The sequence below is a fragment of the Bombina bombina genome, chromosome 3 (genome assembly GCF_027579735.1).
Source record: "Bombina bombina isolate aBomBom1 chromosome 3, aBomBom1.pri, whole genome shotgun sequence".
Lineage (NCBI taxonomy): Eukaryota > Metazoa > Chordata > Amphibia > Anura > Bombinatoridae > Bombina > Bombina bombina.
In genome coordinates, this window is record NC_069501.1 from 704284967 (window position 1) to 704304426 (window position 19460).

At 36.5% G+C, this 19460-nt stretch overlaps 1 protein-coding gene across 1 annotated transcript in view; it reads left to right on the forward strand.

The window, feature by feature from the left end:
- The window catches only part of ATP2A3 (ATPase sarcoplasmic/endoplasmic reticulum Ca2+ transporting 3), a 521243-nt gene that overhangs the window by 326648 nt on the left and 175135 nt on the right, over nt 1-19460 (forward strand). The window contains exons 4-5 of the mRNA XM_053707504.1: nt 4218-4322; nt 6388-6526. Coding sequence (XP_053563479.1) covers nt 4218-4322; nt 6388-6526 — 244 coding nt within the window. The remainder of the gene's footprint in view (nt 1-4217; nt 4323-6387; nt 6527-19460) is intronic.

A 19460-nucleotide genomic window follows, 5' to 3' on the forward strand; every position in this document is an offset into this window, starting at 1 on the left:
AAATTTCCTTTGTTGATGCTTTCTACTCCTTTCTTTATCACCCCACTGCTTGGCTATTCGTTAAACTGAATTGTGGGTGTGGTGAGGGGTGTATTTATAGGCATTTTGAGGTTTGGGAAACTTTGCCCCTCCTGGTAAGATTGTATATCCCATATGTCACTAGCTCATGGACTCTTGCCAATATGAAAGAAATGAATTTATCAGGTAAGTTCTTACATAAATTATGTTTTTCTTCAGAAATATGTGAAGACAATACCATTGCATCTAAAAGACACTAAACATTTTCAAAACGTAATACAAGAATTAGAATGTCAGGATAACTATATACTAGCGACATGCGACGTTAGCTCCCTTTACACATGTATTGAGCATACTAGAGGACTGGAGGCTACCAATATATACCTAAAAAGAAATATAGATATGTCGCAGCCACAAAGGGAATTTATTTTAGATTGCATGGCCTTCATTTTAAAAAACAATTATTTCACATTAAATGGAAATTATTATTTACAGAAGAGAGGAACAGCTATGGGCACAAGATTCGCACCCAATTATGCAAATGTATTCATAGGTTATTTTGAAGAAAATTTCATCTCCACTACGCCCTGGGGTGCGAATCTCGTGCTCTACAAACGCTTTATAGACGATATATTTATAGTCTGGAAAGGTGATCAAGAACTCCTTGAACAATTTATTGAAGATCTTAACAATAACAACCTAGGACTAAAATTTACCCATGAATATAGTAAAAATAGGATCAACTTTTTAGACATCGAAATTACAATATCAAATAATAGAATAACTACAACTATATTTTTTTAAAAAGTAGATGCTAATAATTATATTGATAATAAAAGCTGCCACCACGAAAAGTGGAAGAGTAATATACCTAATGGACAATTCTCTAGAATTAGGAGAAATTGTTCACAAATTTCAGACTACGATAAACAATCAAGGATTCTACAAAATAGAATTGTGGAAAAGGGCTATAATCCTAAAAAGATAATTAATACAAATAAGAAGTTACGAGAAATTGATAGAGGAATATTGCTACAAGATTCAATTAAAAATACAGAAAAGGATGAAAGAGATCAATTTAACATTCCCTTTATAACCACATTTTCTAGTCAACATAAACAAATTCAAAATATAATTAAAAAAACACTGGCATCTAGCTAGGAGTGATCCTATCATAGGAAAGAGACTTAAAAAGCAACCAGAAATAATGTTTAGGAGAGCCACAAATTTGAAGAATATTCTTGCACCCAGCGAAATTATATCTGAAAATACAAAGACAACAGAATTTGAAAAATGAAAGATTAGAAGGCTTTTACCCTTGCCACAATTGCAAATCTTGTAAATTCAGTAGCAAAACAAAAACAGTAAGATCAACAAACAACCACAAACATAGAAGTCAAAATAAATGACATTATAAGATGCACAGACAGCAATATCATATACTTATTACAGTGCTCATGTAATTTCCAATACTTAAGACAAACCAGTAGAAAATTGAAAGACAGAATAAGAGAACATATAAGAAGCATAGAGAGAGAGAAAGGCAATACAAGACTATATGCTCACTTCAAAGAACATCGTCAAAGTAATCCCAAAGAACTGACATATTGGGGTATTATGAAGATAAGGATAGATGGAAGGTGGGGTAACATAGAAAAGAGAGTACTCCATCAGTAAGCAGAACTTATTTTCAAGATGGGAACTCTATACCCCAAAGGGCTAAACAGTGAACTTGATCTTAATGCAATTATCTAACAGTTTCAATGTAAATTAAATTATATAGTACTACAATTTGTCACAATAGTATAACAAATACCCTTGAATATCAACTAGTGCCTATACACCATGGTTGGTTCCATACGATGAGACTATACACCAACACATATACATTTTCACATGTAAACATAATCAATGTAAAACTTGAATCCAATTTAATGGTGATTACAATCTAGCAATATGTTAATTACATCAACTATAATGAATTTAGATATAACGTAGAACGATTTTTTAATATTTAATAAAAATAGGGTTAGTATATATACATTGTAAGTAAAGATGGATACCTTCGACATAGGATACACTCACTAAGTCAAACATACATATTTGACCTACGAATAAGGATAGAATAGTGAACATAGCTGATTAAATAATAATAAATAATCATGCTATGCGGATAACAATAACATTAGTTATCCAACCCCATTAATAGATTAAGCTACCCATAATTTTGTTTTATTTCATTTCCTCATATACATCACATTTTCTTATATACATTATTCTTTTTGTGTGATATTAAATAGATAACCATACCACACTTACACGGTATATAGGAAGAATTGTTACCCAAAGACTGCAAAGTAGGTAAAACTATTGAGAGAACATTCTCAAAAACACACAATTAAAATATATACATAAAAATTAAATCGGATAATGTATCCGATCCCTATTCAGTACTGTTTACTCCTGAAAAAAGATTAACAGTATAAATGAATAGTATGAAAAAAGATAAATTTCGAGTGAGGTGGATTTAACCAGTACTTATAATCTGCACTGCACAACCATATAATAGTGTTAATTAAGGAGTTAAGAGATCAGAAGCTATGAATGAATGGAGCTATAAAAGGCAAGGAATCCATGATATCAGGTATATTGAAAAAGACAACCAGCCAAAACGCGTTGAACCTGATTAATCAATTCAAAGACACAGAGCACGGAGAGGAGTTGAAAACAGATCCACAGAGGTCCCACATTGATACTCCAAAGACCCGTCTTTAGGCGACAAAGAAGTCCGTGTAGTAGAACTGCTACCCCAGTTAAGGACCGGAGAAATCCAGGAACACAGAGTATAGAGAGGAGGTAAAGTACGGACCCTTAGAGGCCCCACACCGATTCTCCAAAGATCCATCTTGAACAGAACAGCAAAGAGGCCTGTTTAGCAGAACTGCTACCCCACATAAAAGGATTCACAAAAGGAAAATAAAAGGTGAAGTGACCATATCTGACGTTAAGATTGCTCCAGATCACTTTTTCACAGGTGAGACTGTACAAATACAACACCTTTTGGAAGACCGGACATTCACCCGCTTCACCAAATCATCACATCCATTACAGTGCACTGTAACTGGACTATAAGGTACCATTTGGCCGTATAATCGAGGATCTGTATTAGATTAATAGCTTACAAACCAGCTTACACCCATAAAAGTGTTAATTACCATAATCTTGATGAATTGTGAAAACTAACACTATTGTGATATATAATTTATTGCATAACACTTGAACTGGAAAAGGAAATTATCTGTTTAAGTAACAAAATTGCAGCTTGCTTCTCTTATTGATACAATTAGAGACTTCATCATTTTTGTAAACATCTGCAAGTTTGTGACTAATATCCATTGCATTTAAAACAGAGACTTTATCACCAATAAAATATCATCTCCTATTTTAACAAGTTTCACGTATCTCAAATGTTATCCGACTAGAAGTGCAGATTGTAATTTGTATACTGCTAGATGCTTATATGGTTAGCAGGCTAGATGTTTATATATCTTGCAGGCCACTGAAATACTATTGAATATCACTGTTATAATATGAATTTTACCATATGTTTATGAATAAGGATTGCATTTTTAGAATTTTTATGCCAAATATTATATATATATATATATATATATATATTGACACCGGTGTCTAGTTAGAATATTTTTTATTCCCATGTGGGATTTAATATAATTACAAATAAAAAAAATTATTTTATACTTGCAACATTAGTTATATTTTTCTCAACATCAGGAGTACACAGTACACATTCTAATAATTATTTATATATATATATATATATATATATATATATATATATATATATATATATATATATATATATATTATATTGGCTACTGAGAATTGGGAACTAGCAATTACAAATTTCCCCTGATCATGGTTAAATATAGTTCTTTATTTCCTGATCATGTTTTTCTGTAGTTCTTTATTATTTTCTTTGCTATATGTGTGATGTTAGACAGATGTTTACACTTAATAAAGTGCCTTATGGAGTTATACAGCTTTATCACAATAAACACTATATTATGGAGTAATGACTTTAGCCTATCATATTTTACAATGTATTATATTTTAATCTAAGAGACAGGCTTTACCCCAAGAAGATGCATTTTTACTATACAATATTGTTTCCCTTTCAGATTTTAGCCTGGTTTGAAGAAGGGGAGGAGACTACAACTGCTTTTGTGGAACCAATAGTTATTATTATGATCCTTATATTAAATGCCTTTGTGGGAGTCTGGCAGGTAAGTGATTTTATCTATATTTTATTTTTGTTAATGTTAATAGTTTTTATTTTATTTTTTTATCTGAAGGTTTGTAAAACTTCTTACAAATTTTATATTTCAGATTGAATTTAGTGACAGTAAAATTAAATGTTTATGATTGAGATAGAAAATATAAATTTAAACAACTTTCCAATTTTCTTCTATAATCATATTTGCTTGGTTCTCTTGGAATCCTTTGTTGAAGGGTAAACCTAGGTAGGCTTAGGAGCAGTAGTGCACTACTGGGAGCTAGCTGAACACATCTGTAAAGCCTATGTGTCACCACCAATCACCAGGTAGCTCTCAGTAATGCACTACTGCTCTTAAACCTACCTAAGTATGCTTTTCAATAAAGGATACCCAAAGAACAAAACAAATATGCTAAAAGAAGTAAAGTGAAAAATTATATCAACTTGCTGCTCTATGTGAATTGTAAAAGTTTAATTTTCACTTTACTGTCTATTTTAATATTTTGAAATATTAATGTTTTAGTTTATCTGACACATTTAATACTTAAAAAGATTATGATCTTGCTATGTTTTTATGTAAATAAACTGTCTGCAATGGTCAGGTTTAATGGATCATATATCGTATACCTTATGCAATTTCCACTGGGAGGGATGAGAATGAAGAATTGTAGAGGTTACTTTTACTGTTATTTACTCCAGTACAAAACATTTTCATATGGTCTTTTGCATCTTGAAATCTGAATGATGAAAAAACATTTTCCTGCAAACCTACTACAGTTACTTGGATTGCTAAGAAAGGGAGAAACAGCTCATTTAAATAAAAAAAAAACTGTGAAATTTGTGTTAACATTGTTGTAATATGTATCTACCCAGTCTTTTTACTGTAAAATGGCTAGAGATACGTTAAAATGATCCTTATTTAATATTTTGAGAAGTAGCTAATACGAGTTGGAGAATAGGATAGTCATAGTGCAAGATTACAAGTGGCACACTATTTAGTGCTCCTGTTCATGTGTAAGCTTGGCTAGAAGTAATCTTTTTAGGGTTGCGTTCGTATTACAAGTTGAAAGTAAAAAGTTTCGGACTCTGCAACTTCGCAATCATGTTAACATATTCTCCACATAGCAGACAATAGAGAGCGAAGTAAAAAAAAAAATCTAACACCTATCGGTCGCATGTTAACCTGATAGGAGTTATTCATATTTCACATTCCACTGTTCTTCACTGACAACGTTATTTTTATTGTAAATACATATTTCTATATGTATCTGTATAGACCTATACCTGTATATCTATTCCTATAGATATATAGGTATAGATACTGTATATATTTTACACTAACATTATCACAAATATATTTATATATATATATATTTAAATTTAATTATCAAAATTCATAATAAAAAAGTTAGAGCACATGAAGAATTGCTAATCTCAAAGTGCATTTTTTTAAGTATTACATATAAAATACTAAAAAAATATTAATAAATAAAAATGATTATACATACTGTAAAAAAATATTATTTAGAATATTTTATAGTATGTATACTTTAAATATCTATTGTTATAGTTTTTAATATTTTATATGTAATATTTAAAAAATGCACTTTAAGATTAGCAATTCTTTATGTGCACTAACCCCACACCACATTAAACCTAAAGCACAAAACCTGTTACAAATATTTTACATTCCTATGTTCTTCACATAGAAAAATAATTTGTATTATTAAATGAATATTTCTGATATTGTTAATGTAAAATATATATCTATACGAATATAAATACAGGTTATATATATATAAATGTGTATTTACAATGATAACATATTCCTGTAAGTGAAGAACATTGGAATGTGAAATATTTACAGTAAAAAGCATAAATACATATGAACACATGATTACTTTCAACTTGAAATTCGCGCTCAAAAAGACGAAATAAGATGATATTGCTTGTGCGACACTTGTAATCTAGTCATTTGAAGGCATTTTCTTCATCAGTCATGGTAAATGTCTTCTTAGGGTATAGTGCTGTGTGCATTTTTTCACATTTCTTTCTTTTCTTTTTTTCCTTTGCAGGAAAGAAATGCAGAGAGTGCCATTGAGGCTCTCAAGGAGTATGAACCAGAGATGGGGAAAGTGATCCGTGGTGATCGGAGTGGAGTACAACGTATCAGGGCCAGAGACATTGTCCCAGGAGACATTGTGGAGATTGCAGGTATTGAACTATATTTGATAATATGAGGTACATTATTGTATATTACCTACATTTTAGCCTACCTTGCATTGTATCAAGTGCTTTATCTATTTATTTAGTCATTTTAATTGGATCACCTGTAGACATGTGCACGTGTGAAAAATTTGATTCTTCTAAAATTTTCAGTTTGGGTTTTTTTCGATCAATTTGGGTCATCAGAATTTCCGTCATTGGTCTGTTCGGTTCGGCCAAATATTCAGAAGAGAATTTTGTTCAAGCTAAAATTTGTTACAACCCATTAGCTCACAAAACATTCCTTTTTACCCACAAAATTAGACTATAGGAAATGCCAACAAATTTAAATTTTCCTTGAATCCTTGAAGACTTTTCTCGGAGAAGGGGAAGCAGGAGGAAGCAGATTAACAGAACTAGGCTTCTGATAATAGTACATAAACCCCAAACATACACCTTCAAGGAAGGAGGACAAACATGTGTTTACTAGAGTCCCTTGGACACAGTGGCCATCAGTTCCCTGAGGATTTGGCATTGATGGAAGATGACCACCACAGAGCAGAGAGAGCAGAAGCAGGAGTGGCAGGAGCAGCAGAGTTACTAAACAAGATAGATAGCCTGACAGTACGTAAACCTAAAAAATAAACCTCCAGGCAGGGGAGGAAGAGGTGCCTAGAGCCCCTTGGGCATTGCGGGCAGAATTTCCCTGAGGATTTTTCATTGATGAAAGATGACTAACACAGAGCAGGGAAGACAGAAGCAGGAGTGGCAGCAGCAGACAGCAGACTTACTGAACTAGTTAGGTAGGTTTTACAGTACATAAACCTCAAAAATACACCTCCAGTGGAGGAAGAGGACAGCATGTGCCTAGAGACCCTTGGAAGTAGTGGTCAGCAGTTCCCTGAGGATAGGGCATTGACCAATTATGACCATGGAGGGCGGGTGAAACATTGTGGAGGGTCTGTCCTGGTTTGAAGCTGCATTTCTGCCAGTGGTGTGGCAATATTGTCTAAAATGATGGAATCATGAAAGCTAAAAAGTACAGACCGGTTTTAATTCATCATGTCATTCTTTCTGGAAACCACCTGATTGGGAATAGTTTTATTTTTCAACATGATAACAATCCCAAGCACACTGTTAATGCAGTGAAATCATATTTGGAGAGAAAAGCAGCTGATAAAACACTGACAGTCATTGACTGACCTCCACAGACCTGAATATTATATAGGCAGTATGGGATCACCTGGACAGAGAAAGAAATAAAATAAACCTAGATCTAAAGAACTCTGGGAAGTGCTGAAAGAAGCCTGGTATAATATACCAGAAAATTACTTCACAAAACTTCTGGACAGTCTCCCCAAAAGAGTTCAAGATGTGCTTAGTGCCAAGGGAGGTCACACTAAATACTGACTTTTTCCTGAAAAGGCAAATTTGTTCTGAATATTTTTGTTTTTTTTATATGTTGTGTACATATTTCCTGAATGTTCTGTTTGTATCTTAATAAAGAGAACAAAAAATAAATAAGGACGGTCATTAAAACTTTGCTAAAATAATAAAGCTGCTGGTGTTCTAAGATTTTTTGCACAATACTGTATATTTCCTAGATAACTATAGAAAACAAAATTTAATTAAATATGCCATTATGTGTACTAATTACAAGAAATAAAAAATAATTTTGCACACGAAGGGTTGAACAAAATGTATTTAAAAGTTATGTATATTCCACAAAAAAGGCAGCAGGCTGACCTAACATTCACATGCTGTGCTCCCACAACAATATTATTCATAAAAAACTTTAAAGGTTAAATATAAAATAACAGCAAGAAAATAGAATGTTAATGCATACAAAGGGTTAAACTTTATTGGAAATTAGTTTTTGCTCAGATTAACTGTAACAGGCTATGCCCCCACAGCTATATAATAATTACATTTTAATAAACTAAACGTGCCGTTAACACCAAGAAGATGCTTCTGCACACAAAGGGTTAAAGTTGTACAAAAACCAGTCACAAGCTATGACACCACAGCAATTTAATTAATAATTATTAATAAACTAAAAATGCTGTTAACAGCAATTAGAAGTGTTTTTCTGCACATGAAGGGTTAAAGTTTTAATTCTAAATTTCTTGGCACCCCCAAAAAAACAAGCAGGCCAGTACAGTAGCAGGCTATGGTTGGCCACACAGCAAAAGTTTACGTGCAGCTTTCACATCACAGATATAATTGTTTTTCTTCACACAAAGGTTTAGAGTTTAATTCTATTTTTTTTGTGCACCCCCAACAAAGCAAGCAGGCTATGGCTGCCAGTGTCCACCCAGAAACGTTTATGTGCAGCTTTTGAATCGAAGTTTAACTGACTGCAGAAGGGTATTTCTGCACACAAAGGGTTACATTTTAATTCTATATTTTTGGCACCCCTTAAAAAAGCAAGCAGGATAAGGTTACACAGCACACAGCAAAAGTTTACGTGCAGCTTTTGCATCAAAGTTCAACTGACTGCAATTAGATAGAAGTGTTTTTCTGCACACAAAGGCTTAATGTTTAATTCTACATTTTTTGGCACCCCGCAAAAAAGCAAGCAAGCTATGGCTGCCAGTGCGCACACAGCAAAACATTTACATGCAGCTTTTAAATCAATGCTTAACTGACTGCAATTAGATTAGAAGTGTTGCATTCTAAATTTTGTTATGGTCCAGTTTCGGTCCCATTTCCATTTATCCCCTCCGTTATCCGCCGAAGGCACGAATGGCAGAAAACAAATGCCTGTCTAGTCACCTGTTCTCATCTAATTCTGGCCTGACAGGGAACTCTAGTGCAGAATGATGTGAGCAACCGTTCCATCATCCCTGGAGACCTCAATAAAATTATTATTCTGCATGCAAGTGCTATCTTTGAATTAATAAATGAAATTTCTCTTTTCTTTTGTAAATTGATGTCTTCTTTTTCCTCTTAGTGAACTTTTTGCTCCTTAAAAAATGGTAGTTTCCGTGTATTGTTTTGCAAGACGCACCCCTTAGGTCACAGGTCTTCAAACCTGTCCTCAGACCTCCATAACAGGCCACATTTTGAGGATATCTGAACTAGAGCACAGGTGAAATAATCAGCTGATTAGTAAACTGCTCTTATCCCAGGAAATCCTAAAAACCTGGCCTGTTGGGGAGGCCTGAGGACAGGTTTGAAAACCAGTGCCTCAGGGTAATTTGACCGCACTAATTGAGAAATCAGAAAGTCTGTTTAATTGGAAGGAAACATACATGTTTAAAAACCATGCTTGGAAAGCTTTCGTGACTAAATTTATTTGCTATTGAAGAGACCCATAATGTTCAGTTTAGAGTGATGGTGTTAAAGGGACAGTAAAGTCAAAATGGTCATGCAATTTTAAACAGCTTTTCCCATTTACTTCTATTATCTTATTTCCTTAATTCTCTTGGTATTCTTTGTTGAACAGCATGCCTAGGTAGGCCCAGGAGCAACAATGCACTACTGGGAGCTAGCTGCTTATTGGTGGCTGCACATTTATGGCTCACCCGATGTCATTGGCTCAACTAGTGTATTTGGTTAGCTCCCAGTAGTGCATTGCTGCTCCTTTAACAAATGATACCAAGAGATTGGAGCAAATTTGATAAGTAAATGGAAAGTTGTTAAAAATGCATATGCTCTATGTGAATTAAAGGGACAGTAAACACCTTGAGATTTTTATATATTTTTTTTTAGTAATGTCTAATAAAACAACTTTGTGATATACTTTAATTCTTAGAACTTGGAATGCACCTGTTGACTTATAAAGGCTAACCCGGCTTCATATATTTTCCTCATTGACTTTAACTTATAACAACTGCCAAACAATCAGCTAGATTACGAGTTGTGCATTAGGGTTAAAAAGCAGCGTTGAGAGGTCCCAACGCTGCTTTTTAACGCCTGCTGGTATTAAGTGTCTTGAAATGACAGGCTCACCACTCACTTTTTTGGCCAGACTCGGCCAATAGGATTTTTCTACCTTAATTCCAATTGGCTGATAGAATTCTATCAGCCAATCGGAATTGAAGGGACGCCATCTTTGATGACATCATTTAAAGGAACCTTCATTCAATCGTTGGACGAAGAAAGAAGAGGATGCACCGCGTCGGATGTTTTGAAGATGGACCCGCTCCGAGCTGGATGGATGAAGATATAAGATGACGTCTGGATGAAGACTTCTGCCTGTCTGGAGGATCTCTTCTGCCCGGCTTGGATGAAGACTTCTGCCCGTCTGGAGGACCACTTCTGCCCAGTTGGGTGAAGATGTCTCATGGTAGGATGATCTTCAATGGGTTAGTGTTAGGTTTTTTTTAAGGGGGGATTGGGTGGGTTTTAGAGTATGGTTGGTTGTGTGGGTGGTGGGTTTTAATGTTGGGGGGGGTATTTGTAATTTTTTTTACATGTAAAAGAGCTGATTACTTTGGGGCAATGCCCCGCAAAAGGCCCTTTTAGAGTAGGTGTCATTAGTTTAAAAATCTTGTAATTATTTTCTGTAATTTAGTGGGGGGGGGGTTCATACTTTAGATAATTTTTTTAAATTGTAATTAATTGTATTTAGTTTAGGTAATTTATTTAATTATAGTGTAGTGTTAGGTTTAATTGTAACTTAGTTTAGGTTTAATTTTACAGGTAAATTTGTCTTTATTTTAACTAGGAAGTTATTAAATAGTTAATAACTATTTAAAGGGATATTATACACTCATATTTTCTTTGCATAAATGTTTTGTAGATGATCTATTTATATAGCTCATAAAGTTGTTTTTTTTTTTTTTAAATGTATAATTTTGCTTATTTTTAAATAACATTGTTCTGATTTTCAGACTTGTAACCAAGCCCCAAAGTTTTATGTGAATACCGGCAGCTACCTTCTCCAGCTTGCTCCTGTTTGTGTAAAGGGTCTTTTCATATGCAAAAGAAGGGGGAGGGGGGGAATGTCTTATTTCCCACTTGCAGTGCGCTTTCCAGCTACCTTTTCAACAGAGATAAACTAAGAACTTCTAAGTAAGTTTTTAAACAGTTTTATACTGGATTTTTATATCAGTATCGGTGCGTCTTATTATTTATAGTAGTGTCTATTACATGCAGTTATATAAAAATGAGTGTATACTGTCCCTTTAATAACTATTGTACCTAGTTAAAATAAATACAAAGTTGCCTGTAAAATAAAAATAAACCCGTAACTATTAGTTATAATGTAGCTATCTTAAGGTTTATTTTATAGGTAAGTATTTAGTTTTAAATAGGAATAATTTAGTGAATTGTATTTTATTTAGATTTATTTAAATTAAATTTAAGTTAGAGGGGTTAGGGTTAGACTTAGATTTAGGGGTTAATAACTTTATTATAGTGGTGGCGACGTTTGGGTCGGCAGATTAGGGGTTAATAAATGTAGTTAGGTTGCAGCGACATTGGGGGCGGCAGATTAGGGGTTAATAAATATAATGTAGGGTTCGGCGATGTTGGGGGCAGCAGATTAGGGGTTCATAACTATAATGTAGGTGGCGGCGGTTTACGGAGCGGCAGATTAGGGGTTAATAATATAATGTAGGTGTCGGGGTGGCAGATTAGGGGTTAATAAGTGTAATATTAGGGGTGTTTAGACTCGGGGTTCATGTTAGGGTGTTAGGTGTAGACATAAAAAGTTTTTCCCCATAGGAATCAATGGGGCTGCGTTAGAATCTGAACGCTGCTTTTTTGCAGGTGTTAGGTTTTTTTTCAGCTCTGCCCATTGATCCCTATGGGGAAATCGTGCATGAGCACGTTTTACCTGCTCACCGCTACCGTAAGCAGAGCTGGTATTGAGGTGAGATGTGGAGATAAATTTTGCTCTTCGCTCACTTTTTTGTGGTTAACGCCGGGTTTCTAAAAACCTGTGATACCAGCGTGTCTGCAAGTGAGTGGTGAGCATAAACTGCTCGTTAGCACCGCACCGCTGTTAAGGCAAAACTCGTAATCTAGGTAAATGCATTTTATACTAGCAATATGACTGTTGTCTGAGAGAAATATAGGGAACACTGCGAGTGTAAAGACACCGCCAGACTCTTAGGGCTTGATTATCTAAACCTCTCCACTCTGGGGAGTTGGTCTGATAAGTCTCGTCACTCAGTACCACAAGGTCCTTCAAAGACTTTTTAAAAGGTGATATTATTTTTCTTTAGAGTTGTTTATCTTTCTTTGCTGAATTCTTGATGTGAAGAAGAGATACCTGAATTGCAAAATAATATTTAAAAAAAGCCCCTAAAGATTTGGTGAGATTTATTTCCATGCCGATGAGTCAAGATTTTCCTTAAAAGCTAAAAAGGCATGGGATACCCATTCTTTGTCATCTTAGTACAATTTTTTTTATTGGTTTTGTTTTCATTTTTGGAAAATGCAAGTCTAGGAAAGTTCTAAGCAAGATAGTTGCAATCCTTTCAAAAGTTTTTAGGTCTTTGTTATTTTTAAGAATCTGTAGATAGATGTGTCCTATTCATTTTTAAAGGCTAATAGGCCTCATCTCTTAGTAATGATAAGATATTTTGCAGATGTGTTGTGTCAAGGTTGTCCATTGTTTGTATTGAAGTGCAAGTGGTATATTTAAACTTCAAGTGAAATGAGTGCTTATTGAATATGGAGTGCCTGCTTCAAAGAACAATTTGTTAAGCAGTAGGTAGGTCTTAGATCCAGGTTGTGGAAACTTTTCATTCTGTGAACCAGTGAACAGATGGAGCATATTTTATTAATGAGAACAAAATTATACTTTTATTTATTAATAAATGACTTAATACTTCACTTAAAGAGACAGTCTACTGTATTGTTATTGTTTAAAAGATAGATAATCCCTTTATTGTCTATTCCCCAGTTTTGTATAACCAACATGGTTGTATTAATATACTTTCTTTTCTAAGATATGGTGCGTCCACAATGTCATCAATTACTGTTGGGAATATCACTCCTGGCCAGCAGGGGGAGGCAAAGAGCACCACAGCAAAGCTGTTAAGTGTCACTCCCCTACCCACAATCCCCAGTCATTCTCTTTGCCTCTGTAAATGGAAGAGGTGAAGTTTTTTGATGTCTGAAGAAAATGAGATTTCTTTCACTACAAGCAAGATTTTTTGGGTCTAGCCGTAGTCCACGTTAGTCTCATCAGTAGGGCAATGGTGACTTTAAAGCAGTTAGGAACTTGTTAGGTGGGCCTTGCTGTGTTTTCCTAACATATTTGCTGCCCATGTTACAGAAAGCCAGAGTAGGTTTACCCTGTTCTTTCTTTTATTTCACATGTCTCTGTAAGGTGTGGCATCCTTCCAAACTGTGTTAGCTGTCCTCAGGGCGGACGGCTAGATGTGCAGGTTAGTGCCTTTTGTCTTCTGGGACTAGGAGGCTGGCACTGAAAGGGTTAAGCTGAGATGCTGGCCAATATCTCTGCACACATTATGGGACTAGGATCCTGGGTAAAAGATTGATATTGGCAGTGAGCAGGCACTTTTATTATGTGACATTGAGACTGGCTTAATCTCCTTTGTGGACTATAAGGAGTTAACCATACTTAGGCTCATACATTTTTATTGGGTGGCTGTGCATACTATACATAGATTGCAACCAGATTGGGGATATGTGCAGGTTATTTTAGCTCTACGCTACTCTGATAATGTATGCGTTTTATTTACGGCTCTGACGTATTATCTGTCAGGCAACGGCTTTTCCGTTTTGTCTCTTCCGGTTTTGAAACACACGCGCTTTTATACTCTCATGCAGTTTTCAATTGCCGGTCACGTGATTTCTACCTCCACTCATAGAGAATATCCGAGTGGCTGTCCACGGCTGCATTAGCATTCCTCATTGGTTCGAAGGGGCAGGTAGGCACCTCAGTCATAGGCTGAGGTGTAGAGGGATCATTATATATAACATAATCTTTTCTTTCATCATTCACAATAAAGGGTTACTCAGTATGAAGTTTTTTTTAAGTGTCTTTGTAGTATTTCAAGTGATAGTACCTCTTTTAAATAAAGACAAATTATTCTAATTCTATTTAATGGAGCAGGATTTTGCCATTATGGAGTGTCTCCTTTGTTTGGAGAACCAAGTTGTGCCACCATTGCAATTTTGTTCCTCATGTGTAGAGAGGACTTTGCGAAATAAAGATAAACTTTTTAATTCTGAGCCATCTGTTTCTCTGAATGATGCTGTTAAGACAATGCCATAGTTTTCTCCTCAAACGTCCCAAGCCTTAGTGGCGTCACATACAGTGCCCTGCGGTTCCTCTCAGTCTCCTGGAGGAGTTTATTTGCCTGCAGAAATTGCTGCCCAGATATCTTCAGCGGTATCTGAGGCCTTATCTGCCATTCCTATGCTAAAGGGAAAACGCAAGAGGAACATTAGAGACTCAGATGTTAAGGTTTCCGCTCCAACCTCTGCTACTCAGATAGCCCTCTCTCATAAGTCTGATGAGAAGGATACGTCAGTAGCCTCGGAGGGTGAAATCTCAGATTCAGACAGTATAATTCCTTCATCTGATGCTGAAGTGGTGTCCTTCAGATTTAAGCTTGAACACCTTTGTGTATTGTTAAAGGAGGTTTTAGCTACTTTGGATGACTCCGACCCGCCTGTCGTTGTCAATCCTAAGAAATCAAGTAAACTTAATACATACTTTGATGTTCTTTCCTCGGTAGAAGTGTTTCCTGTTCCAGACCATGCAACTGAGATTATTGCGCAGGAATGAGAGAAGCCAGGGATTCCATTTTTCCTGTCTCCTGTTTTTAAAAAGATGTTTTCTGTTGCTGACTCCATTAAAGACTCATGGCGTATGGTGCCTAAGGTAGAAGGGGCCATCTCTACTCTGGCTAAGATAACTACTATTCCTATAGAGGATAGCTGCTCTTTTAAAGATACTATGGTCAAAAAACTGGAGGCTTATTTGAAGAGGATGTAAGTTCATCAAGGCCTTCAGTGGTAACCAGCAGTTTGTATGGCCACTGTGTCCAGTGCAGCATCTTACTGGTTCAATGCTCTGTCTGAGTGTCTTCAGGTTGATACTCATTTGGAGGAAATCCAAGATAGGATTAAGGCTCTCAAGCTAGCCAATTCCTGTATTTCTGATGCCACTATTCAATTTATTAAGCTAGGAGCCAAGATATCTGGCTTCACTGGCTGAAATCATGTTACCTCTAAGTCCAAGCTTTAAGCGCGTCCATACAAGGGAAAGACCCTGTTTGGCCCTGGTTTGGCAGAAATAATCTCTCACATTACTGGTGTAAAAGGGTATTTTTTACCACAAGACAAGAATAATAGATCTAAAGGACGTCAAAGTAATTTTTATTCCTTTCGGAACTCCAAAGGAAAGTCTTCCTCTCCCTCTTCCAAGCAGGAACACTCCAAGTCTTCTTGGAAACCCAATCAGCCTTGGAACAAGGGGAAGCAATCTAAGAAGACCACAGCTGAGTCTAAGTCAGCATGAAGGGGTTTGCCCTGGTCCGGAACTTGATCAAGTGGGGGACAGACTATCTCGGTTTTATCCAGCTTGGGTACAAGATGTCCCAGATCCTTGGGCTGTGGACATAGTGTCTCAGGGTTACAAAATAGAATTCAAGACTTTTACTCCCAGGGGCAGGTTTCTTCTCTCAAAATTATCTGCAAACCAGATAATAAGAGAGGCATTTTTGAATTGCGCTCAGGACCTTTCTTCCCTGGGAATGATAGTTCCTGTTCCCAAAGGGAACAGGGTCTGCGATTCTATTCCAATCTGTTTGTGGTTCCCAAAAAAGAGGGAACTTTTCGTCTTATTTTAGACCTAAAGTGTCTAATCAAGTTTCTCTGGGTGTCATCCTTCAAAATGTAGACCATACAGTCCATTCTCCCCTTGGTACAGGAGGGTCAGTTTATGACGACCATAGACCTGATGGTTGCGTATCTTCATGTTCCCATTCACAGGGATCATCACAAGTACCTGAAATTCACCTTTCTAGACAAACAATTTCAGTTTGTCGCTCTTCCGTTTGGCCTTCCCACAGCTCCCAGAATAGTTTCAAAGATTCTGAAGGCTCTCTTGGCAGTGATCAGGGCTTGGGTATTTGCAGTGGCACCTTACCTGGACGACATATTTGTTCAGGCGCCATCTTTTCAACAAGCAAACTTTCATATAGAGATCTTGTTGTCTTTTCTACGTTTCCTTGGGTGGAAAGTGAATCTGGAAAAGAGTTTCCTTGTTCCAGCTACAAGGGTGGTTTTCTTAGGGACCATAATAGATTCCCTATCTATGAAAAAAATTCTGACAGAGGTCAGAAAATCCAAGATTCTTTCCTCTTGCCTCTCTCTTCAGTCTACTGTTCGGCCATCAGTGGCTCAATGTATGGAGGTAATTGGTCTGATGGTTGCTTCCATAGACATAATTCCCTTTGCTCAATTCCATTTGAGAGCTCTACAGTTATGCATGCTCAGACAATGGAATGGGGAACATTTGGATCTGTCTCAGAGGATAGATCTAGATCAGTCAACGAGAGACTCTCTCCCGTGGTGGTGTTCTCAGGAGCATCATGCTTCTGGAGACCTTCCCCTCAAATGGGGGATGCCAGAGTTGGATTTGATGTTGTCTCAGCAGAAAGTCAAGCTTCCTAGGTATGGTTCAAGATTGAGAGAGCCTCAGGCCGCCCTGATAGATACTCTGGCAATACCTTTGGTTTTCAGTCTAGCATACCTGTTTCCTCAGTTTGCTCTCCTTCCATGAGTCATTGCTCATATCAAGCAGGAGAATGCATCAGTAATTCTAGTAGCTCCTGCGTGGCCTCGCAGGACCTGGTATGCAGACCTAGTGAAGATGTCATCTCTTCCACCTTGGAGGCTGCGTCTGAGGAAGGACCTTCTAACTCGGGGTCCATTCCTTCCATCCAAATCTCGCTCCTCTGAAACTGACTGCTTGGAGATTAAACGCTAGTGTTGTATAAGCATGGTTTTTCTGAGTCGGTCATTGAGACCATGATTCAGGCTCGCAAGCCTGATACTAGAAAGATTTACTATAAGATATGGTGTAAATATCTTTATTGGTGCAAATTTAAGGGCTACTCTTGGACTAGGGTCAGGATTCCTAGGATTTTGTCTTTTCTCCAGGAAGGTCTGGAGAAAGGGTTGTCAGCCGGTTCTCTGAAAGGTCAGATTTCTGCATTATCTATTTTATTACACAAGCATCTGGTGGATGTGCCAGATGTTCATTCTTTTTGTCAGGACCTGGTTAGAATCAGGCCTGTGTTTAAACCTGTTGCTCCTCCATGGAGCCTTAATCTTGTTTATAAAGTTTTGCAACAGGCTCCATTTGAACCAATGCATTCCATGGATATTAAGTTGCTATCTTGGAAGGTTTTGTTTCCTTTTGCTATCTCATCTGCTCGGAGAGTTTTGGATCTCTTGGCTTTGCAGTGTGATTCGCCTTACCTTATCATTAATGCGGATAAGGCGGTTCTTCGTACTAAATTGGGGTTTCTTCCTAAGGTGGTTTTGGATAGAAATATTAATCAGGAAATTGTTGCTCCTTCTCTCTGTCCCAATCCTCCTTCTCATAAAGAACGTCTGTTGCACATCTTGGAGTTGTGCAAGCTCTTAAATTCTACCTACAGACGACTAAGGATTTTCGCCAGTCTTCTGCCTGGTTCTACTTCACTTTCCCTCTGGTTGAGAAGCATGATTCATTTTGCTTATGAGACTGCTGGACAGCAGCCTCCTGAGAAAATTACAGTTCATTCCACCAGGGCTGTCTCCTTCTTGGGCTTTCAAAAATGAAGCTTCTGTGGAACACATTTGCAAGGCTGCAACTTGGTCCTCTCTGCATAATTTGAATTTTTTTTAAAAAATTTGATACTTTTGCTTTGGCTGAGGCTTCTTTTTGGAGAAAAGTTCTTCAAGCGGTGGTGCCTTCTGTTTAGGTCTGCCTGTCTTGTTTTCCCTCCCTAGTCATCTATGTCCTCTAGCTTTGGTATTGGTTCCCAACAGTAATTGATGACATTGTGGACTCACCATATCTTAGGAAAGAAAACAAAATGTATGCATACCTGATAAATTTCTTTCTTTCCGGCACCCTTAAATTTAAGACAGTTATTTTTTTACTAAACCTCAGGCACCTCTGCACCTTTGTGTTATTCCTTGTTTCCATTTTCCTTCGGTCGAATAACTGGGGATTGTGGGTAGGGGAGTGACACCTAACAGCTTTGCTGTGGTGCTCTTTGCCTCCTCCTGCTGGCCAGGAGTGATCTTCCCAACAGTAATTGATGACGTCGTGGACTCACCATATCTTAGGAAAGAAAGTATATTAATACAACCATGTTGGTTATACAAAACTGGGGAATAATCAATAAAGGGATTATCTATCTTTTTAAACAATAACAATTCTAGAGTAGACTGTCTCTTTAAGTGATGTATTAAGTCATATATTTAATAAATAAAAGTTGCAATTTGTTTTCATTAATAAAATATGACGTCGTGACTCACCATATCCGGAAAGAAAGAAATTTATCAGGTAAGCATAAATGTTGTTTTTCACCTCTGTGATTACCTTGTATCTAAGCCTTTGCGGACTGACCCCTTATTTCAATTCTTTTGACAGACTTATATTTAGCCAATTAGTGCCCTCTCACTTGTAAATAAACCGACGTGGTCACAATGTTATTTGTATGTCATACATGAACTTACGCCCTCTAGCTGTGAAAAACTGCCAAATGCATTGAAATAAGGGGCGGCCTTCAAGGTTTTAGAAATTAGCATATGAGCCTACCTAGGTTTAGCTTTCAACAAAGAATACCAAGAGAACCACCCAAATTTAATGATAAAAGTGAATTAAAAAGTTGATTAAAATTGCATTCCCTATCTGAATTATGAAAGTTTAATTTTGACTATACTGTCCCTTTAACATGAGCAAAGCTTTAAGAAGACAGATTGTAAGCTGGTACTCAACTTCAGCAGCAAG